This window comes from Glycine max, chromosome 8 (assembly GCF_000004515.6).
Source record: "Glycine max cultivar Williams 82 chromosome 8, Glycine_max_v4.0, whole genome shotgun sequence".
NCBI classification, from domain to species: domain Eukaryota; kingdom Viridiplantae; phylum Streptophyta; class Magnoliopsida; order Fabales; family Fabaceae; genus Glycine; species Glycine max.
This window is the reverse complement of record NC_038244.2, coordinates 5,869,133-5,893,192: the sequence shown is the minus strand read 5'-3', so window position 1 is coordinate 5,893,192 and position 24,060 is coordinate 5,869,133. Positions and strand designations below refer to the sequence as shown.

The following is a 24,060-nucleotide window of genomic DNA, read 5'->3' as shown; positions in this document are numbered from 1 at the left end:
TTTAAGGCAAATTCTTGCGTTTCAACGATGCTTCATTGACGAAAGAAATTCATCCTAAAAGATTTAATATATCGGCATAAAAAAGATGTGATATATAGAAATAATTTTGAATTTTTTAAAAATTTTGTAGTCAATATATATATATATATATATATATATATATATATATATATATATATATATATATATATATATATATTAAAAAGAATTTCTTAAATTTATTAAGTATCAAAAAAATATTTTTAAATAATGAAAAGTATTCACATAAATATTTTAAAAAAATGTTCAGTTTATATTCTAAATAAAATTTATTCTTTCTTAATAAATATAGAATCTTTAAAAATCAAACATTAATTTATATGCTCTATACGTAGTACTACTATTATTCATGAGAAAAATATTTGCGTGCACGCATTTTCATACACATGTATACATATATCTTGAAATCTTAGAACGTCTTGAACATAGACATAATAATTGGCTAAATACAAAGTCAATTATTGTGTTATACATATGAAAATGAAATTAATGTTTTTGTATTAGCATGTGTTTTTACATTGAGTTGCACAAGGCCAAAAGCAACCAATGGTGCACAGGGGAGAAAGTAATTCACAAGAATAGAAGCAGCATGAAGAGGAATACTCATGCATAGGAGTTTTCAAAAGAAGCAAATTCCTTAAAGCACGTAAAGTGAAAAGGATGGAAAAGCTTCACTAACTCTCTTTTTTCATTCTTTTGAAGAAAGGACAATATGTAAAATGCATTTATTTAACTACTTTTTTAATTAGGTTTGACATAAAATTAATGTGAATATGAACTTTCTTCGTGAGTAAGAATGCGAAGGTATGGAGGAGGGATGTTGTACGCAGCCTTACCCTTGCATATGCAAAGAGGCTGTTTCCGGATTCGAACCCATGACCAACAAGTCACCAAAGCACAACTTTACCGCTGCACCAGGGCTCACCCTCAAGGAGTGAGAAGAGATCATAAAAAAAATGATAAATGGGGGTTGTAGACACAATTTGCAGACTCAATTGAAAAAAAATATAATGAAAGAAGGAAGACACCAAAAATTTAAAAAGAAATATTTTGCATCGAAAAAAAAGAAGAATAAGTACTTAATTGAAACAAATTGATACGAATGGCGGTGTAGATGCATAAAATTTAATGGGAAAATTAAAGGAACACTTAATTGTTTTCTTTTTCTTTTCACATTTAATTTTGTATCTATAAACTTTTTTTTCAAATATAATTTTATAAATTTGATCGACCCATTAACTTTTGTTATATAAATTAATAATGATGTGAACTTGATAATTTGACATCATTACGTGACTTATAATGTAACTTATATATTATGTGATATTATAATCTGACTTATGATGTCTCACATAAAAAAAATTAATTACACTTTTATTTTTTGTGATTTCACGAATTTGATTCTTTTTATATTTTTTTAATTGTGCAAATACAGGTTAATTGTTAACTGTATGTTAACTGAGTAACAAAGATGATAATATATCATATTTGTCTTATGTGTAATTATGTGACGTGAATGTGTTTTTTTAAAATTGAAATTAAAATGAAAATTGACTGGCAGTGTCTCAAAGACAAATTTTATCCATCTTAAACTTTATTTAACTTCAATCTGACAATTTATCGGCAAATATAGGATCCTTAGTATTCACTTGTCCTTTTCTATCTTTGACATTGAAAGTTTCATGCAATATAACCATAAATCTTGAACCATACACCATGACTCATTGAACTTGTGCCATCACCTTAGTCAAACCAACCATACTCCATACACATTACCAGCACATACCATTCCACAGAGTAAGGCAAAACACAAAAATGAACTAATCCAAATCCAAAGGGTATTCATCCCTCAAATTAACTTGGATCCATGAAACCGCGAAGTTTCTCCCTAATATTCTTTCCTTTGAGTCATTGATTATAGTTGTTGATAGCATCTTCTCCTCATTCCATTTTTGTCCCCACCATTAATGACTTCTTCTTCCAAAATAATAAAATGGTATATGGCCAATTAATTAATTAAGGTGGACGTGATGAGAAGGTAGGGATCGAGGAAGAGAAGCATATTCTCTCGCAAGAATAAAAGGATGGAGTTGGTGTGTCATTAGGGTTTGTTCTCTTTCCAATTCTGTTGCATTTCCATAATTAAATATTAAGAGAGGATTCTCAAGCATTTTAAGGGTAAGGTATCCCTAAAAAGAATTGAGTATTTAACTGATGAGGTATCACAAGATTCATCAGGGTGAAATATAATGTCTTAATTGTAAAATTGATTATTTTAGTGGAAAATCCTAACTTTTTTTATTGGAGACTAAATGTAGTTCTTAGTGGAAGAATGAACTAGTGTAAAATCATTTTTTCAATTTTCTCTAAACTCTCATTCTAATATATTTCTCTATTTTTGTTGAAATTGATTCCAATCTTGAATTTAATTAATCATATTATGATAATTGGATTGATTATTGATATTGGATACATGTTGGTATTAAAATTGTGGTGATTGATTGTATTATTGATTATCTCATTGATCATATCATTCATATATATTCACTGCATATAATTCCTTTAAAGATCTTTGCATTTTAAAAAAAAGGCCGATATTCATCACAATTTTGCATTAGAACAATCATTAGAGGCTAGAACATACATTTTGTGTATCAATATCACAACCTAAAAAAAATTGTTTTATTGATCCATTTTTTATATCAATATCATGTTTTGGCAAGAAGGGTTTAATATTATGATCTTATCAAAAAAGGTTCCATGTGAATAGTAAGGATGAGTTGTTGGATATAATTGACTACTAGAATTATGGTTGGAAAAAGTTTAAGTTATAAAGACTTCATTTCCAAGATATTGCCTTTTTGGTTAATTATAATTGTAATTTTATTTTTTAAAAAACACATCCACCATGTCACATAATGCCACATAAGACAAATAAGACACGTAATCATCTATTCAACTAAGTTACTTATTTCACAGGCAATTAACAATTGACCTTATTTGCATTTTTAAAAAAAACTAAGGGCTAAATTTGCAAAAAGAAAAATAATAGAGAGATTGTAGCACTCCCTTCCCCCAATTTTGGATAACAAAAATAAGGTTATATTAAATGGTCAAAGATGTCTTTAGGTATTATTGATTATAGTTACCATTACATTAGGATTCAATATCATGATCTTATCAAAAAAGGTTCCATGTGAATAGTAAGGATGAGTTGTTGGATATAATTGACTATTAGGATTATGGTTGGAAAAAGTTTAAATTATAAAGATTTCATTTCCAAGATATTGCCTTTTTGGTTAATTATAATTGTAATTTCATTTTTTAAAAAACACATCCATCATGTCACATAATGGCACATAAGACAAATAAGATAAGTAATCATCTATTCAACTACGTTACTTATTTCACAAACAATTAACAATTAACCTTATTTGCATTTTTAAAAAAAAACTAAGGGCTAAATTTGCAAAATGACAAATAATAGAGAAATTGTAGCACTCCTTTCCCCCAATTTTGAATAACAAAAATAAGATTATATTAAATGGTCAAAGATATCTTTAGGTATTATTGATTATAGTTAACATTACATTAGGATTTACAAAAAATAAAACACTAAGATTCAATCAATTTCCACCATCAACATTAGGTTCGAGTCATGTGTTGAATCGTTTGTACAAATGAATCGGTAAAAACTAGTGTAATTTAGGCGGTTAGCTACCGAATTAGTGAACCAACGCGTTTTGTGACTCAGTCCGATTGTTGCATAATTCCAAGACCATCTCACGTTTTCCAATGTTAATTGTGATGTGTGTCGGTGCATGTCCTTTCATGGCTGATGTTCACATCCTTTAATGTCCATTTAATTGCTTGTTGCATCGTTACATGTCTCAATTAAGAAGGAAAGCTAAAAAGATTTGTGCGGCATAATTAATTAAAACTAAAAAAAAAGTACCATCAATGCCCCATAAGTTAAGTGGAGGACAATTTGCCATTAGACTACTAAGTTGTTGCCATAAATTGATAACACATGTGTTATAATATCTATACCATGTTTATTTTAATTTATTTAGCATCATGTAGTTTAATCCTATTTTTATAATATTGATGAATAGTGATGAGTAACTTAAAAAAAAAAAAGATTGAGTCATGAAATAGGAGATGTTCAAGAGTCTGAGAATGAGTAACATTTTTGAAATGTATAGTGAAAGTAAAGAGTGATGAGTAACTACAATCAAAATTGTCAATGGTTTTTTATGCATAAATTGTCAATACTTAAAAATAACTTTATGTCACAAATTAATATAAAAATATATTTATTCTATGTAATGTATAAATAAAATACTGAATATGAAAAAATAATTCAATCTTAAAAGAAAAATTCCTACTCAAAAATCAAAATTGCAAAAAAAGAAAGAAAGAATGAGACCCTGTTAAAAAAACTTACAAATAGAAAAACATTGAAATAAAAATGTATATCTGGTAAGCAAGATCAATAATATGGCATCTTGCAATACGGATGGAACATTAATCTTCAAGAATCTATTAAGATATCAAAATAGATATAATCTAATAAATGAACAACATTTACAATCTAAAAAAATAACATTTACAAAATACTAATATTTAGTAATAGATAGGAAGAGTAGTAACACAACAAAAAGGAAGTTACGTAAAGAGAATGACCGAGTAAATGCAAAAAAAATATAATAAAGGATGAATGACATAAGTAAAGAAAATTAAGTATTCATTAGTTTTGTTCTCTGATTTTTTATCATATCATTTGTGTTCAAAAAAGAGATCAAATTCATTATCATTCAGATTGACAAGTTATTAATCAAGATTTTAAATTATAAGCACAGTTACAATTTTATTATATTTTTTATACTTTAGAAAATTATGAACAATGTGATTATAACTATTGTCATATTTCTGTAAAAAACGCTACCTTGTTGTATATATTTAAAAAATATCGACGACAATAACTAAAAATACAATTATAGATCATTTTATAAATCTTGTTGACGACTAAAATAATGAGTTAGTGATTTTTTTAGTTTCTTTTCCTCACACCTAAAACTAAAATAGTTGGAATTCAATGAATTTTTTTTTCTTTATGTCACTTTAATCTAATCCACGGTGATAAAATAATCATCACATAATTTTAATAAATACTAACACAGTATGAATGGTAAACATAAAATCGTTATATTAAAGATACTGTTCTTTCACGTGTATATATCTTCATAAGAAATAGAAACATGTAAAAAAAGTATTAGTTACTCTAAGAAACAATATAAAGAGAATGATAGGTGAATCTAAAAATTAAAATCGAATGAGCAAAGTAGTAAAACAAACTAGAGAACTAAATCATTAGAGACATGTGATTGGAAAAAAAAAAGAATTAGAATAATTTATTTACGGTATATATTATTATGAATTTAATGCATTTAATAATATAAAAAAATTTACATAATTATTCAATCATATAATCATATAATGTGTATAATAAATTTGTTAATTTTTAATATAATTATTTTAAAATAATTTTAAGGATAATTTATGATTAAATTACCATATAAAATTATTTTACTTCTTTAAACACTTAAACATTAAAGTCTTATTATATATAAAGTGAAAGAAAAGATAGGTATCATTCATGACTAACTAGGAAATACTCCACGTGGTAGATGAGTTCCCGAGACTTGTTGGTGATGATGGATGGTTCCATACGTTTTTTTTCCTTTTCCTCAAGCCAAAACTAATACTCTTGGTTATCATACGAATTATCTATTAATTTTTCAATAATTAATCTCTTTTAAAAATTTATTTATTTTTAGTAAAAAAAATTCAGTAACATTTTTTATTATTCACGAGACTAAAAAACCAAAGCTTAATAATTATAACATCTTATTAAGAAGAACGTATTTAATATCATTAAAATCACCTACTTATTTTGGGAAACCCAAAACTAATATGAAACAGTTCTAGTGTGAACTCAATTAATAATAATAATAAATAAAAACGGAGCATTGGAGCTAATTCTTTGGTGACAGTTGAAGTCGAAGAAAAGCAAAAACAAAAAAGAAAAAGAAAAAGAAAAAAAGACGGCTAGAAACGCGGCATGGCGTCGTCGAAGGTTGTCTCGACGAATCCGGATCTGCCACGAAACTCTTCTTCGTCGTCGTCTTCTTCATCAACTTCTCCTATATCTCCCCTTTCTTCTCTTCTCTCCGATCTGCACCCAATGGACGACATTCTCAAGTCCATCAGCCCCAAGTCGGTCGACGACGTCTGGAATGACATCGTTACCGGCGCCACCGTCCACGACGCCGTCTCTGCCACCACTACCGACAATGCCGACGCCGCCATGACCCTCGAGGATTTCCTCACCAAGGCCATAAGAGAGGAAGACGTCAGAGGGGCTCCTCCTCCTCCTCCTCCTCCTCCTCCTTCTTCCTTTCTCCCCTTCCCTGCCGATGGCTCTTCCTCCTCCGTTGAGCCTTTCGCCAATGGCGTTAGTGCCGCGCCGTCGAATTCGGTTCAGAAAGGGAAGAGAAGAGCCGTGGAGGAACCGGTTGACAAGGCAACGCTTCAGAAGCAGAGGAGGATGATCAAGAATAGAGAGTCTGCTGCTAGGTCCAGGGAACGCAAGCAGGTGCCTAGTGCCTACTCTCCTCACTTTCAATTCAATTTGGTTTTTCTCAATGTGGGTTTCTAATTAAAGGGTTGGATTTTTCTCAGTTTTTAGTTGCTGGGGGGAACCAACTGGATTAAAGTTAGCATTTTTAATCTTCCGGGGTGTGGTTAAATTCAGTTTGGTTTTTCTCAATGTGGGTTTCTAGTTAAAGGTTTGGATCCTGAGTTTTTAGTTGCCGGGGGGAACCAGCGGGGTTAAAGTTCGGATTTTTAGTTTTCTGGGGTGTAGTTTCTATTCAGTTTGGTTTTTCTCAATGTGGGTTTCTAGTTAAAGGGTTGGATTCTCAGTTTTTAGTTGCTGGGGGGAACCAGCTGGGTTAAAGTTAGCATTTTTAATTTTCTGGGGTGTGGTTTCTAGGTGCACTTGGTGTTGTTCTAAAATCAAAATTAGACTTTTACCTCGGTAATTCGTATTTTATTAAAGTTAACTTAGATTATTGAGGTGAAACTTCAATTCTGATTCGAGAAGAATGCTGAAAGCATTTACAGAATTGTATCTAAGCTTTATTGTTCATTTAGTGTTTTTAATTTTTGTTTTATTGGATTTTCTTCTGGAGCTTATTGGTGGGGTGTTGTTTGCTTTACAGGCTTACACATCTGAGCTTGAGTATCTGGTTCACCAGCTAGAGCAAGAGAATGTGCAGTTATTAAATGAAGAGGTGAGACTTTAATGCTGTTGTTGGGTTGGGAATCAATGGTGTTAGTTGATGGGGTTGTAATTTTGCTGTTTTGGCCTTGTGGTTTGTGTTGGAGGAAGTGGCGTTAATGGTTGAAAGCATAGAATTGGTTTCATTGGAAAAATTCTCTTCAATGGGTATCATTTGAGTGCACTTGTGGATTGCATGATTTGGCGTTCTGTAAAATTGTCTCATTGCTGGTATTTGACTGATGATGAAAGTTTAAAACTTCCTTTAGTTGGTTAATGCAATTTTGTTTGTGGGCAGTCAATTTTAGTTACATCTTTTGTTGCAACTGTTTTTTTTTGCTGGTTGAAGATTTTTACATTTTGTTGCTGGAATCTGATTGTTTTATTAGTTTTTGAAACCTTGGGTCTTGAATGCAGGCTGAGATGAGAAGGCAGAGGAAAAAGCAGGTATGTACTGTGTAACATATCTGCTGTCTTTTTGACATGTTAATTTGCATGTTCATGTGTATTTGATCTGGTATACTTGAAACTATCCTGTAATGGCATGTCTTTAGTAAAGAAGCCAAATTCCATTTATAATTTTCTTTTAATAACGTGGATTTAATGATAGGCAGAAGCTCAAGCTTTAGATTAAATAAGTAGTAAATTCCAGCTTAATGATGTTATCAAACATCTAGTTCTGATAGACAGGTGTTGTTAAAACTATAGTATTCACACTGATAAATCATGAAAATTGGGTAATTGAAGTATCTTAAGAAGTGTTCGTGTGTTGTAGTCTTTTTTTTTATAAATAATTTTTGGGTGGGACCAGGGGACTCTACTCATCATGATTTCTCGGTTAAGTGCATACAATACAATATATAATTTGGATAAAGATACTATTTATGTCTTAAACATACATAAGTGTCACAAATAACAAACAAATTAAACATCACTTTCGAAGTGTCCTTTTTCCGAATATCTAGAAAAAAAGAGGAAAAATGAAGGAATACACTACAACTTGAATATTGAACTTTCTGAGAACTATCAGTAGAATATGTGCAGTGTCCAAAATGCCAGAAATAGTTTTTTGATGGTTAATTTATACTCCTATCGTAATCTCAATTACTTCTGTTACTATGATCAATATGTTAATTGCAATTTATGCTCTGTTTTGGGATGAGTTGCTTCTGAGTCATTCTTTCTTGCTTCTTGAACTTGTCCTTATGAACTAAACCCTCTAATACTCATTACTATTATCATTCATTACAGAGCATAATATTACGCTTTCTAGATTTTCCTGACTATCAATACTTGTTGAATTGTGCTACCTCACTTGATTAGACTTCATATATCCTTAAATTACATTTGTTCATGCCATTTAGTTGAACCTGCAGTTTGAGATATCTTGGGGAATCTTTTTAGAGCTTTTGGTGAACTTTTATGTTTGTATTACTTCAGTGCCTAAATTTTATAATCTTGGTTGAATTAGGAAATCAGTAGTAGAATTTCTATATATGAAAGGATCTGCATAATTCTTACTGTATTTCTATATATAGTCTGACAACTTTGTTCTATATCATCTCTTATGATGAAATGGTCTCGTTTTCATGCTTCTGTTTTGCTAGCCGAATTGGTCAGTTGTTTCGGATTACAAAATCAACTTGATAACATAGTTATTGCTTGTTAGTTGTTACCTCTTGATTGTTACTCCCATTCTTTTGGCACATGAACAGCCTCATGTACCGTGGATGGCCTCAAGTCTGGCCTTTAACTGTGTTCAAACCATATAGTTGCTTTTTCGAATACTAGTTGTCAATTCTAATCTCTATTTCTTTAATTTCATTTCTTGCAGCTTTTCGAGTGCATCATTCCAATTGAGGTGATGCCTAAACCGAAGAAAAAACTTCGAAGAGTAAATTCAGCACAATCATTGTGATCTGTTTGTCATCACTAATGGACAGACTAGGCTTTGTGGCCTGGTGTAGATATAAGGAGGGAAAGGTTTGAGAGATTGCATGCCATTGCAGGTTCTCGGAGTTACATTGTTGTATAGAGAAAATAGGTGCAGCCAAATAATTCCAAGTAATTTGATTCAGCCTGAAAGTATTCTATTGATCCACTGCTTGTGGAAGATCCATAAGAAGATCCATGGTTCTGGGTGTGTTTTGCCCGGATTTGGCCTTGTAGGAAAAGTTGAAATAATAATTTGTGTTAACTTGTGCAATTTGAATGCCATGCTTGATTTGGTAGGGGGTGAGGTACAGGTGAGAGGAATGGATGAAAAATGATCGCTAGATTCGACATAATCTGTTTTTAGATTAAAAGATCACCTATATGTCACATGATTCATTGTGACAAATTACTTTTATAAGTAACATGACTTGTGATTTAATTTTATCATGTTGAGCTCTCATATGATAGTTTAATAGTTTCCTGGAGTTTTAGAGTGGTTAAATCTTTTAATTTTTTCGGTACATTGAGAATATAAAAGCAAAATCTTTGAGTTTAAATATATATATATATATATATATATATATATATATATATTATTTTTCTTTTTTTGATTAATGAGAAAATTACAGGAACAAGCGGAAAGGAAGCAAACTGTTACATTATAAAATGGAAAATGGATTAGCAGTAAATAAATAAATAACTGTTACATTACTAGCGAAATAATAAAGGATTTGTTAAGGATTATATAACTAGAGAAGAAAAAAAAAGACTATGCAGTATTAACTTTAATCACAAATTATCATATAATAAGCTTATTAATTTTTATAATAAGTAGCTTATAAGTTATGTTGTCATGCTATTTGTAATTACATGTAAATATAAAATTTTACACTAGTGCATTATTATTAAATTCATAATGAATATATTTACAAATTTAAATAAGTAAGATATTAATATACAGCCTTAAATTTTTTATCTTTCATGTGCGATTTTTTGCTAGAAAGCTTGCTCTGCAAGAAAAACTTATGTATTGCTATCTAGATATCAAATTGAATGTTGGGTTTTAATATTTAAATATTAAAAAATTGAAGAGTGCTGTGATAATTTTTTTTTGTATACATATATCTCAAAAAACATTAAAAAATTAAACAGAATTTTTTTTAGTTCATAAAACATTACCCACTTTAAAAGTGACAAGGTTTTTGAAGAGTGCTGTGATAAATATTTTAAAAATGAAGTCATCGGGTTGAAAAGTCTTTTCTTTAAAAATCTTGATTTCTTATTCTAAAATTAATCTCTTTATATTATTTGTATTGTTGCTGTTTGAATTTATATTCGGTTAAAATAGTTTTTTTATTCCTGATTTATTTTTTAGATTCATTTTATTTTTTTGTTTAATTTGATCTTTTAATTTTTTTAAATCAATTTAATTTAATCATTCAATCTAAATCATAAAAAATCATATTTTGTAACAGTTTTAAACCGTTATTAAATAATTTTAAACATGTTTTTCATAAAGAATAATCGATTTTAAAAATTAGATAACGAAATTGAATTCAAAAAAATTAGGGAATCAAATTGAATTGATTTTAAAAATAAGATTATATAAAAATTAAAACAACAAGTTAAACTTAAATAATGAATTAGAAGAAAAAAATTAATTTAACCATTATAATCGCTAAAATTACGTTATAAATAAAAAAGTCTCTAAAATTATGTTCTTTCTGTAGTCTGTACTGTGGATAAAAGAATTGTAACTTTTGAAAAGATGAGAGTGAGTTGATTTTTCAGTTATTTATGCGGTACATCAATATGAAATTATACACTCACATAAGGATGCACAGGTACGTAGTTAACCTCTCAATCTAAAACTTAAGAACATGCGATTTTACTTTTTGGTCTTGAGAGGGGGGATTGGAGGACGGGAATGGGGTTTGGTGGTTGGTGTTTTTTTATATGTGGGGATCAAAACCATAAATTTAAGGGACATGAACCCATGAAACTATACATTGGTAGGATGGCTTAGGCCTAGAGAAAGGAATTAAAAAAAAATAAAAAACACCTGACAATAGGGGGAAAAATCACAAACAAATTTTCTCCCTAGTCAGTCGGGTATTAAATATGAAATATATTTCTTAATAGATATTTATATCTCAGTTCACTATATTACGAGAGATTACCCAACACAGCATAGCAAGATTCAAATTTTACATTAGAAAACATGTCCATAGAATATAATTGCCTTTGAAAAGATACATGTAAAATTGAGAAATCACAAATAACATAATACACACATGAAACAAGTTAATATTTAAATATATTTGTTGTCGTACTTTTTTATACTTTTAGTAATTAAATTTTATATTTTTATCTTTGTCAGCGGAATGAAAAGACTGAAAGTCAAAAAAATATTATAACAAATATGTCCTTAGGCTGTAATCGATAATTATTTCAGTGACAAATTTATCCTTTCGTGTTATATAAACTATTTTATTAAATATTTTTATTTTTTAGAACACATTACACATTAAAAAAACAAAAGTAATTATCTAACTAAAAGATTATCTCCCATAAAAAACAACATTGTTATATAAAAAAAATTAGGGTAACATAAAAATTTAAACCCAATGTGATTGGGCCGGCCCGTTTAACCCAAAGACTAATAGGGCCAGCATGGTTACTATCATGCAAAAAAGCAAACGCAGAAGCCAGCATCGCTTGCAGAGGTGAGAGGGAATCGCCGTCGACGAAAACAAACAACCCAAACATGTCTTCTCTTCGAAACGCCATTCCCAGGCGTGCTCACAAAGAGCGTTCTCAACCGTGAGTCTCTCTCTCTCCCTATCACGTCTTTGCTTGCAACTTCAAAATCGCTTATTCTTTTTTATTTTTTCATTCATTAGGTCGTCGAGGAAAAAATTCGGCCTTCTCGAAAAGCACAAGGACTATATCCAGCGTGCTAAAGCATTCCACAAGAAAGAAGACACTTTGCGGGTACCCTTTTACTCTCTCCTCTTCCTTCAACTTCTCATTCCTTCCCCTGTTAACAATTTTTAATTTTTTGTTTAACAGAAACTTAGGGAAAAAGCAGCGAATAGAAATGAAGATGAATTTTACTTCAAGATGGTTAGAACAAAAACCGTTGATGGAGTTCATAAACCAGAGTAAGTGATGACTTTGCTATATGCCTATATGCACTTTTCGATTCTCTGTTATTTGTTGTTGTTGTTTTACTCTGTTGTGTTGAATTGTGTAGGAGTGAAGCGAATAAGTATACTCAGGAAGAGCTTATGCTGATGAAGACTCAGGACATGGGTTACATTCTTCAGAAGATTCAGAGTGAGAGAAATGTGGGTCCTTTGCTTTGAATTGCTTTCTTGTTTTTATTGGGGTTTTGTGTCAATGTTCTAATAATAATGTAGGTTTAATTGTGAATGTTTTGATCTTTGTTGCAGAAAATTGAAAGGCTAACTGCCTCACTGCACTCTATCGATAATCAGCCGGCGAACAAGCATGTTTTCTTTGCTGAGGACAGGTGTGAGTTTCTGAGATATCATTCCGTGACCAGCGTTGATTCCTTTTTTTTTTTAAATGTTAATATGTAGTATTTGATTGGTGTACTTAGACATGAAAATTTGACTGGTTTGGTTATGCAAAATTTAAAGGATGATATTTCCATCGTGCATTAAGTCTGTGATTACTGCTTACTTGTTTTTTAGATGATAAATTATGTTGAATATATCATTATGGCTATTATGATACAAAAGGTATGTGGTTTCAATTCAAGTGATTGCATTGCAATTTGTGTGAGCAAATGTTATTTTTGATATATTATAGGGTATGCTTGGAGAAGTAGCTCAATGTAAGGTTGGTATTCATAGAGAACAGGGAGAGAGAATTGTGTTTATCAAATTAACAGAAAGAGAAAATGATTTTCATTCATTCATTTACCAGAGGGCATTACATAGGTATTTATACAGAGGAAGGAGTAATTTTAACTGCTTTTCCTTACTGAATAACTGAATGTGCTGACTTAGTACATTCAGTTTTTGATTACACGCAGTATACTAGCCATACTATACCCTTATATTTACTGAAGTGTTTATTCAAAACAAGCTTGTCACATGTGAGCTATGTTATAAGTGCTGAGTTCAATAGCTTGATAAGTTTTACCATAAAGCTTATTAAATAAGTTAAGTAGAGCTTATATGATGATCACTAACCTCACACCTTCAATTTTCAAATTCAGTCTTTATATGATAAGATAACCCAAATAAACTTCATAGGAGCTTTTCCAAATGCACACAGTCATTTTATAAGATCTATATGGTGCCATTTTCTATTTATTGATTGATATGTTACTTTTCCGTCCCTACTCCCATTCCTGATATTCTTTCTCTTTATAGTGTTACATTGTGTGCATGTAATTGTAGATTTCATCCTCATTCCACAAATTTATTCTGAATGGATAGCTTTTTTAATCATTGTCCATGTATAGGGAAGAGGCTAAAGAGTTAGAATCACGACATCAAAAAAGTAAAATTCCACTTACTTCTGGTGATATTCCTGCTGGCATTAAGAGGTACATCCCTACATTTGGCTTTGAAGACTTGGATCAATTCCCATCTTGTTTTGTTTGACATCTTGTATGAGATTAAACTTTTTTTGTTAAATGATATGTCTTGGCTTTAAAGGCTTAGATCAAATGCTTTTTTTTTCTTGTATGATGTCTTCTGTGAGATTAACATTTTTTGTTAAATGATTTGCCTCCACTGAAACTTTTTCAGGGATCTTTTGTATTGAATAATTTATAATTTATTTATTTTCTCTTTAATGTGCTTTAAGATTGTTAGTTTGAGTAAATATCTTTATTGTAGTAAATGCCAACCGTATTAAGATGTTTTGCAGTAATGTGGTGTCCGTGTCTTGGCATTATTTTTCATCTGTATCCCAGCCTGTGGGCTCATGGGAATGAATTGTTAACACAATTACTTTTGAAAATTTGTTTAGCTTAGTGATTTCTTTGGCAAAGAAAACATAGTTCTTTTGATAAAGTTCCACCAAGGATTTTAATTCAGAAATAAGATTACTATAGATCTAAACATTCAACAACCATCACCCTTTTATCCAAACACAAGGTTTGAGGATGTGATCATGGGTGACAAATTTAATGTTTATATATTTGCATGCATCTTATTGTGGCATTTTTTTTGACAACTAACAATCATGATACCTTGAAGTCTTGAGAACTGGAGTTCTATTTCAGTTGCGATGATTTATATTTTAACCCAACAAATAGAAAGAGAAGAAAAAATAGCAATGAATAACAATTATGGTCAGATTGACTGCTATTAGTTCGCTGCCATTTTGGCCTTATTGAAGTGTTTCTGTTTCTATGTTGGGTTGAATCTGTTGTAAAATTGCGTATGGAAAGCTGACATTGTTTTGTAATCTATTGTCATTTCTTGTCTATAGTACTACGGTTATCTCCATTGCTTTGTGCTTGATTTCTAGCACGATATCAGATTGATAGTAAGGTTTTTTCTTTTATCAGAAAAACAGATCGGTCTTACCAAGAGTTGGAAGCAAGGAGGGGTAGACTCAGCCAACTAGAGAAAATCTACATGGATATGACAATGCAGAAGGAGTTGCAGGTATTTTGATATTTTGCATTGCTTATTGTGTTCCTGTATGTGTCTTACAAATGTAGAATGCTCAATAAGGATATCCCATCTATGAACAGAAAAAAGGTAGGAAGCGCAAACTACGTGAAGACGAGATTGTTTGTCCAACAACTAAACCGGTATACATGTGGCGTGCTGAAAGAAAGCGTTGAAAGAGTTAATAATCCTGAGGTTCTTTTTTGCCTTTTCACAATTTTGCATGATGATTTAATACTACTGGGTTGGGTCCGGAGTTGGACAATTTACATGTCTTAGATGAAGCACCAACATTCCTAGCTGCAGAGTCGAATGTGGGATCACTGTCGTTGCCAACAACTGTCGCTTTCTTGTTTAGAATTCCTTTATCATGTAACCATTTTCTTTACTCTGTTGAGTATTCTTCCTTGTACCTCTGATGTTCTCCGACTAGATTTTGTAAGTCTTATAAATATATTCAGTTTTTTGTTATTTGTATCGTGTAACTGTTCTTGTGGTATCCTAGTAACCTAGTTCCACTGCAAATTCTCTAGACATGATTCCAGAACTTGTGCTAGTACAATTTACACGACAATTTTTTTTTTTAAAAATCATGTTTTTTAGACACAGTTTTTTGGTTCACAAGATTTTTAGACTTGAGCTCATTTTTACCTAACATGATGGTATTTCTGTATTAGTATAATTTGTTTTAAAATGTAAAATGCAAGGAATTCCTTAATTTTACTTTTATTTCTAAATTTTTTGCTATTTATTATTTTCCAAACATAATATTAAGAAATAAATAAATAATAAAATCAATTTATTATAAATAAATTAATATACATTAACTGATAACATTGAATGTTATATTTTTTATTTGTTAATTTCTTTACCAATGACTTGTTGCTATTAGAGTAGGAGTTTGAGTGATTTCAATTTTCAAATGTAACGTCAGGCAAACATCGACTCTAATTAGCATCAGTCAACTTTTGTTACTGTGCGCCGTTCAACAATTTTTTTTTTGTCCCTAATTAAAATTTGACTGGTAAAAGTTTTTTTTTTTTTTTTTCTGTTACAACTTGAACTTTTAGTTAAGTTCCTAGAGTGTGCAGTTGAATAATGATGTAGCTCATATGAGATCTCCACATCTCAATTTTTTAAAATTATTTAATAGGTAGAATTATAATTTTGATTTTCGTAGTTTTTTAAATTCATAATTTTGGTTATTTTAATTTTTAATTGTAATATTTAATTTTTTTAATTTTATAAATTTATAATTTTGATATTTCTGATAAATTATTAATTAATAATTATGGTTATCAAAGATTATGATTATTAAAGATATTAAATTAATTATAAATTAAATAAAAAATATTATTTATTTAAACACTTTCATAAAAGACTATTAAACTTTAATACTTAAGTTGAAAATAAAACTTGGAAAGAAAAGATCCATTCCCTCCTTCCAATTGTAGCTTCATTATACCTTATTTTCGGTTAGCAAAAATATCGTAGGAGCGGTTAGCTTTCCTAGGACACTGTCCCTAAAGAACATTTGCGTAGTAGTGTTGTCATCCCCATTGGGATATGGGGATTATGGTGGTGCTTGGTCTCAACAAAGCTTGGGAGAGAATGCCCTAACTTAGCCATCAATTGGAAATCTCTCTTATCATCACGCGAGATGTTTCTTCATTAAATACTAATCACTATATATTGATATAATTTTCTCTATTATTTTTGCACCTTCATTTATTCTTTGTACTCTTACGCCTTAATTATGTTAATTTAATTTAATTTTTAACTCAAAATACATTTTTTTTCTTTAATAAATTAATAAATTTTGTTTTAAGTTTCGATCTAATAATAAAATATTTATTTTTTGTTTTTATCCTTATTATTTTGTTATAGTTATTTTAATTTATTTATTTTTTCATCTTAGTCCTTATAATATTTATTCATTTTATATTAATTTTTTTAAAAAATATTTGATAAAAACTAAAAACAAATGATTTACATATTTTAGGGCCTAATAAATTTTTTTATTAGATCCAATTTTTTTTATTAATTTATTAGGGACCAAAAATATTTTTAAGTATTTATTTTATAATAAAACGTCAAAAAATAAAATAAAATTCAATTAATTTCAATAATTTATTTTTATGTACTTTAAAAAGATCTTGCCATTGTACAGTTAGATGTAACTACTTTTCGTGCAACTGAAGGTTTTTTGGGTAAAAAATTCTCTTATTTTTTGCATATGCATTTCTTAGTCCACCACATGATAGATATGAAAAACATATTGCCTTTACTTAACATCTTTAAGTTTTTAAAACAATTAATTTAGGATATTACACAGGCATTTATAAGTTGGGGTTTAAATTTAATTAAGGTAAAAATGTCATTTATAATTTATGACACGTAATTTATACAACTCCATTTGGTTTCAATCAATATTTGTGTGACATTGAGTTTTTTTTTTTTGAAAAAAAATATAAAGTAGTCAAGTTAACAAAAGGTACTGAAAAGTGAAAAACATTCAAGAATTTTCAAATAGGTCAAAGACAATGAGTTTAAAAGATAAATATCACCACATTTTTCTTGAGATAACTAGAGAACGAACATGATTCATAATAAATTACTAGAATATTTTAACATAACAGTTGATCACCGACATAAACGGGTATACACATAATATATCAATATTATTATAAAGAGAAAAACCATTTCCTAGTATGCTTCGAAGTGCTTCTGTCTGTAACAATTGCACTGAGCATATATATATATATATATATATATATAATATTAAAACCATTTCACACTGGGCATTCCTTCTCTTTGGCACCTTCTATTCCTTGTCCATTGTTATTCTCTTTATTGATAACTGGGTACACTTCACACGTTCCCAACGGGTTCACCACAACAACGTTTTTCATTATTGCCTCTAGTGCTTTCTCCTCCTTTGTAGCAACTTCCTTATTGTTAGTTTTACCATTTCTGTAAATTGCATAGAGCAACATCTGAAGCAGTCCCAATGTGAAGCCAAGAATATTTGGGATCTGCTCACATGTAAGACCAAGCAAAAAACAATGATAAAAAAACCCGTCAATATATCACAGTTTCAATGTTAAATTAACTATATGTCACTCAATATTAATTTTGTGTATATGTATACTTACAGCAATGCATATGTCCTTGAGTAAGAGGCCATAGAAAAACCACATTACGGCACTTAGGGTGAGGAAAAGTGACAAGTTAAACGGCATAAACTCGACATTCTTGGTTCGAATAACCTGAGCCTGCATGCAGGTCAAGAAATCAATTGATAAATTAAGAGAGTGGGTAAGATGTCAGAATGGAAAAATTATTAAGTAGTCTCTAACTACATTATGTTTTCGGTCTCAATCAATTTTTACACGACATATAATTAAGATGTTTCATTTATAAAAAAAGTTAATAACACTTAATTATATATCACATAAAATTAACTGAGACTAAAGTGTTTTAGAATTACATAATAATTTTTCGGGGAAATGGGACCGATGAGAGTTCAAGCACTCAATAATTAGATTTTTCACTTACCACAATGCTGAGAGGTGCCGCAAAAACACCAACTGCAATAGATACACAAACCCATCCAACGACTTGGACACGTAGGGAGCCATGTATAGCAAAGTAGGTGACGAGGAAGATCAAGGCGAAGGAACCCACGTTCATCACCATAAATAATTTGACGGTTAAGTTCTGCAGTTAAAAATCACCAATGCTAATCAGTGTTAGAGAATTTGCAAACAAAACTAATTATTAGTGGTATCCTAATTTTCTTTACAACTTCTTTATTCAATAAAATTTGTTAAAGATTACAAAATTATGAGTAAAGTATATTAAATAAAGAGTGAATTACCCAAGTAATTAAGTAATTTTATAATTTTTAATAAATTTAAACCAATAAAAGATTGCGTTAATTACTACTATTTATCGTTTTATTAATTTTATTAGATAAGATGAGAATAAAGTTAGTATTTGAGTAATTGGTTGGAGAATATACCCTGGCATCCTTGGTGGCATAGATTGTGAACATGACAATGTAAACAATCTCAATGACACATCCCAATGAATTAATGGTAATGAGGAGAGTAGCATCAGCTGGCTTGAGTGAGGCATAGTATAGCCAAAGCATGGAACTGAAGAGTGCCACCAGGTAAGGCAGTGATTGGAAACCTTCTGTGGATTTCTTTTTGTATATTCGGTAAAATGTTGGCCTACATTTAAATTAATTAGGAAGAAAAGGAAAACGTACATATTTAGTATTAACAATATAATAATTAAATAAAACAGGTTGTATATTCTTTTTATTGAAAGGAAAAATAAGAAGTGTGTCCCTTAATTGGGTTGAAGTTACACTTTGTGTTCAGATACTTACAGGGGTGCCAAGTACACCATGAAGGAAATGACGTTTCCTACGCATCAAAAGGAGGATATTTTAAGTTCTTGGATTTTGCAGAAATAAAAGAGGTTATAACAGATAAAACATTGTGCATGAAAACAAAAAAATGTTATAAGAGAAAATGATTAGTCAATTACTTTTAAAGGTACATTGTTAATTAAATCACCTTATTATAAATTATAACTCAACTATGATTATGTATGATAAAACAAACTACGATTATGTTACTGGAATTAAACATATTCCGTACTTTAAAAAGAACAAAAAGGGCTGTTAAGTAGGAATTGGTTGAAGGAAATGAAGCGAAAAAGTTGTTCATGCATTAAAATAATTAAATGGAAAAGGATGGAGGAAAAAGAAAATTAAGGAAATTCACAAGGAGAGAAAAGGCAGGAATATCAAGATCACGAAGCAGCAATTACATTTGCTTGAACAACTTTTGTATAATACTCGAATTAGATATGTTGTGGGGAAAGAAACAAAAAGAGAAAATTGTATAGCAACTGAAAGAGACCGATGAAGACCCTTATATGTTTACCTAGCATGCCAAAAGCTAAAGCCAAATGATTGTGACTGTTCAGAGCCATGACCTCTCTTTGTCTGCTTTAGGGTTTTAAGTAAAATTTGACCAGAAGGTTTAGGAGTTGCTTGGTTAAGAAACCTTTACAGGGTTTCTTGCTATCCAACCCCTAAATCACATGCAGACACTGAAGCTGGTGAAGGGTTGAGCAACATGCAAGGCCTATATATACACAAACGATACGTAAAAGGGGCAAGAAAATGATGAAAAAAGATTAAAAAAGACAAAGTTAAAATATTATTATTATTATAACCGATGAAGGGAAATGAGCACTTACTGCGCATGCATGTTTCATGGAGATCTGATTGATCTTTTTAGAAGGTAGTGTAGCACCAAACCATTTTTACTTTGCAAATTTAGAAACGTTCACATGCAACTTGCATCATGATTTTGGCATTCTACGAAATTGTTATTTTCACCGAATGCACACACTTAGCTAATGGACACGGCACGAAAGCTAAAGTTGCATATAGTGTACTTTACTGGACTATACCATATATGTCTGCATTTGCTTAATTAATTGTGTTGTTTTTGTTGACATGTGTTTGATATTGGTGTGACTCATTTTGCACAAGAGACATACCTAGAGAAAGGAAAAAAACGTGAGGTAGCTAGGAGGTAATTAACATTACCTAATTATTCATTATTATTAATATTGTTAAATATTCTATGATTCTAAAACTTTGTGAAGATTATTTACGTTATGTGATACGGTTTGGAAACTAAATTATGTGCTGGATATTAACGTGACCTTTTTCCAAAAAGCTATGTAGCGGTTTCCCTCGAACACGCCTTGCCGCATAGGGTCTTCAACAAACCGTTGTCATTTCCACGCCTTTCTTTTTGTTGTGGCACACTGCTTTGCAATTCCACTGTTACATTGTTTGTTTGAGCTAACTGGTTTTGGTGCGAATGAAGGTTTTCCGTGTTACACTAACATCTTGCTGACCTGCTCTATTTCTTGCTAATGCATTAGGTATTGCTTGAGATGTAATATAAAATTATTAATATACAATATGATTTCTCCTCTCAACACACACACACACACATATACATAATATGATTTCTATAACATTCTTTTGCAAGACTTCCTTACATCATTCACCTTATCCTATATTATTTTCTATTTTTCACCCTGTCTCTTTCTTTATTATAGAAATTATTGTGAAGAATAATGTGAGAATATTATTGCTTTAAACAGTTCAAGTTTGTTGTTTAATTTGTTTTGTTGTTCTTAAAAATTGAACCAAACTAAGGCTTGTTTGGATAAATTTACTTAGAAACACTTCTAAAACACAATAAGAAAAAAATGAAATTAAATGAACATTTTCATAAGTTAACATTAACTTGTGTGAGTTAAAATAATTATATTTTCGACACACTAATATGATAGAGCTTCAACAAAATAGCTTCTGTTTAAACTAATTTTAGTTTATGAAAAAACTTATTTTTTATTCTTCTTATTTTCTTCTTTTAAAAATATTTTTAGAAAAAATTATCCCAACAAATTTGGTTAAACTTAAATTGATTTAATTTGGGTTTTCAATCAGGTTAAAATGAAAACACAAATTGTAGTGTGTATTGTTTTTAGTTTATGCTTACATAATATTTTCTTTTCTAGTGTCTTTAAATATTGATTTCTAGAGTAGTTTTCATTTTTCAAGTGAACTTGGTTTAAGGCAGAATATAAGCTAGCAAACATAATCTTGATAATAACAAAACATATCAAGAACTGATTTAGTTAATTTACTCCCTAAACCGATTTTGGAGCATCCAAATGGCAACCCCAAACATACTCTTACTCTTCCATATCCTCGATAATCCAATTAATTATAAAGATATTTTTATTACATTTCACTAACATTTAATATTTTTTCTTTATTTTATTTTTTATTCAAAATATGATGATAAAATTGAATATTATAACACAAATTATTTAACTGAGGGGTGTAACTCAATCGGTTACACAAAGTGTTGTGTAAATATTGTTGTAAATCATTTGGTATATTCTTTTTTATTCTTACGAATAAAAATAAATAAAAAAATTATTTAGCATGATTTATGACTTCTAAAAATGTTAAAATAAGCGAGAAAGACCAAAATTGATGGGACAAATCATTATAAAAATCAAACTTTGAAAACTTTTATATATATATATATATATATATATATATATGTGTGTGTGTGTGTGTGTAAAAGAAAAGATTGGTTTACAATTTTAGGTCTCAGCTTGAAAAATAATAAATCCAAAAATATAATCAATAATAGTATTTTTCTATTTGGATATGAAACAAAATAACCAAATTAATTATCCAAAACAATTTAAAAATAAACATAATTTCGGTCCCTGGAAAATTTAGAATTGGTGATAATATCATCCATAAAAAAATAGGAAATCATGATTTCTGTTCTTGAAAGATGAAAATGTCAATTAATTTAGTTTTTTTTTCCTTTTTAGAATTTAATTAGTGTGGACTAATTAATTTGATAAACTTTTTTCATCTTTTTTAAACAAGACAATTTATTTATATAATTCGAGGACAAATGTGACTCTATAACCCCTAATTCTTGAGAGAGCAAAATTATATTTCAATCGATTAGTGTTTTGTTTGGACTACTGGTGTTATGAGTAGAAATTCTGCTATATGAATCCTAGTGTTCGAGAAAAATAAGGTAAGGAAAGAAATCGAATATTATTTCTCTAATATTTATTAGAAATTAAGCATCCCTTTATATAGGACCATGACCGGCAGTGCTAACAGGGAATAAAAGCTGCTAGAGAATAACAGAAAATGGGATATTTGCGATAATGGAATAAAACAAAAACGAGATGTGGAGTGCAGCGTTGCATGGTGCCGCAGGATGGGGAAGAAGGGCTGATAGTATATTTTTCAGGAGCCAATCCCTCCCTAGCAGCTCAGTATTCTTGTAACAGAATGGATTTACATAAAATCCCTTAGGTGTTGTGGTGGTCCTTTGATGCATGCTGGTGCTTGTCGCGCTTTCTTGTTTTATGCCTTCTTCATAACAACTGGTTTCAGATCAGTTGGACTTAATAAACACCAACATGATTTTTTTAAGATGCAAAAAAGAAGCAAAAGACAGCCCTCCAAAAAATAAAAATTATTTCCTAAAAACACATCCATCTCATTTGCCAATAGAAGAGCTCGAAATATAGTAGTTGGGGTCAATCGTTATTTAGGGTGTTTATTCGGATTTCAGTCTAACTGAGACCAATCTAAACTAAATCAATCAGAATTGATGGTGATTTGTTTAAGTATCAAATTTGTAATTTAAAAACCCAATTGACCAGAATTGATTATTATTACTTAGTTGTTGTAAACTCCATTTCATCATTCCTAGCACTCCTTATTTTCTATGATTAAATTGCACTTCATTCACCATACTATCATTCTCCTTACTAAAATCAGGGGGTTCAGTGTCATCCAAGAGTATAAGTTTAATAGGAGAACAACTTCAACATTCAAGGCAATCTTAATGCCACGAGGGTAACTTGTTGGTTATGGCTGCAAACCCATGTTTTGTTTTTCGATGTACACAACACATGCACTTATGCTAGCCATATCATACAATTTAGGTATTGTGGCTTCGTTGTTAAAGCAACCTACACAATTTAGTAGCTACAGTACAATTATTTTAAGAGATATAGCTTCAATTAATATTGAAGGAAATTTTAATGTCATGAGGATAACCTGTTGGCTGTGGCTGCAAAACACACGACTTGTTCACTATGAGCTCCCTTTACGTCATTGCCATCTGCATTTGGCGTCTCCTTCAGTGCCTTTGGAATCATGTATTGGGATGACTTTTTAGCTTTTTTTACATATAATATACACGTATAATTATAAGTTGTTCCTCTAAATTGAAATTTACTAAAAAAAAATTTCCATAATGAGTATTTCGCCCACAAATCCACTTTTAGTCTCACTCTTTTCATCCTCTCAGTTAGATATTTTCAATATTTTCTTTATTCTATTCTTTGGACGTGCATTTCACATACTAAATTCTTTTTTTTAAGAAGCAAAACGTTATATAAACATAACTAGATCAAAGCACA

The 24,060-nt window shown here is 30.1% G+C and overlaps 3 protein-coding genes across 4 annotated transcripts; 2 read left to right on the top strand and 1 right to left on the bottom strand.

The window, feature by feature from the left end:
* Nucleotides 1-6,077: 6,077 nt before the first annotated feature.
* BZIP10 (transcription factor bZIP10) lies at nucleotides 6,078-9,766 on the top strand. 2 transcript variants are annotated; one of them, NM_001248045.1, is made up of 4 exons: nucleotides 6,097-6,697; nucleotides 7,326-7,397; nucleotides 7,802-7,831; nucleotides 9,219-9,714. In NM_001248045.1, exons 1-4 carry the CDS (start codon nucleotides 6,164-6,166, stop codon nucleotides 9,300-9,302), a joined length of 720 nt encoding a protein of 239 aa, NP_001234974.1. In that variant the 5' UTR covers nucleotides 6,097-6,163; the 3' UTR covers nucleotides 9,303-9,714. The 2 variants fall into 2 exon arrangements, with proteins under 2 accessions (XP_014633786.1, NP_001234974.1); XM_014778300.3 differs by lacking the exon at nucleotides 7,802-7,831 and having other exon boundaries at nucleotides 6,078-6,697; nucleotides 9,219-9,766.
* A 2,229-nt stretch (nucleotides 9,767-11,995) lies between these two features.
* LOC100794686 (probable U3 small nucleolar RNA-associated protein 11) lies at nucleotides 11,996-15,450 on the top strand. Its single transcript, XM_003531014.5, has 8 exons — nucleotides 11,996-12,142; nucleotides 12,223-12,313; nucleotides 12,392-12,483; nucleotides 12,576-12,669; nucleotides 12,775-12,854; nucleotides 13,818-13,901; nucleotides 14,874-14,973; nucleotides 15,063-15,450. The coding sequence occupies exons 1-8, from the start codon at nucleotides 12,087-12,089 to the stop codon at nucleotides 15,153-15,155; spliced, it is 690 nt and encodes a 229-aa protein (XP_003531062.1). The 5' UTR covers nucleotides 11,996-12,086; the 3' UTR covers nucleotides 15,156-15,450.
* Nucleotides 15,451-17,566: 2,116 nt separating this feature from the next.
* Nucleotides 17,567-20,117, bottom strand: LOC100794159 (sugar efflux transporter). The gene is made up of 6 exons (XM_003531013.5): nucleotides 19,941-20,117; nucleotides 19,379-19,415; nucleotides 19,004-19,217; nucleotides 18,538-18,699; nucleotides 18,135-18,254; nucleotides 17,567-18,014 (listed from the first exon to the last, which is right to left on the bottom strand). Exons 1-6 carry the CDS (start codon nucleotides 19,987-19,989, stop codon nucleotides 17,772-17,774), a joined length of 825 nt encoding a protein of 274 aa, XP_003531061.1. The 5' UTR covers nucleotides 19,990-20,117; the 3' UTR covers nucleotides 17,567-17,771.
* Between the last annotated feature and the right edge of the window lie 3,943 nt (nucleotides 20,118-24,060).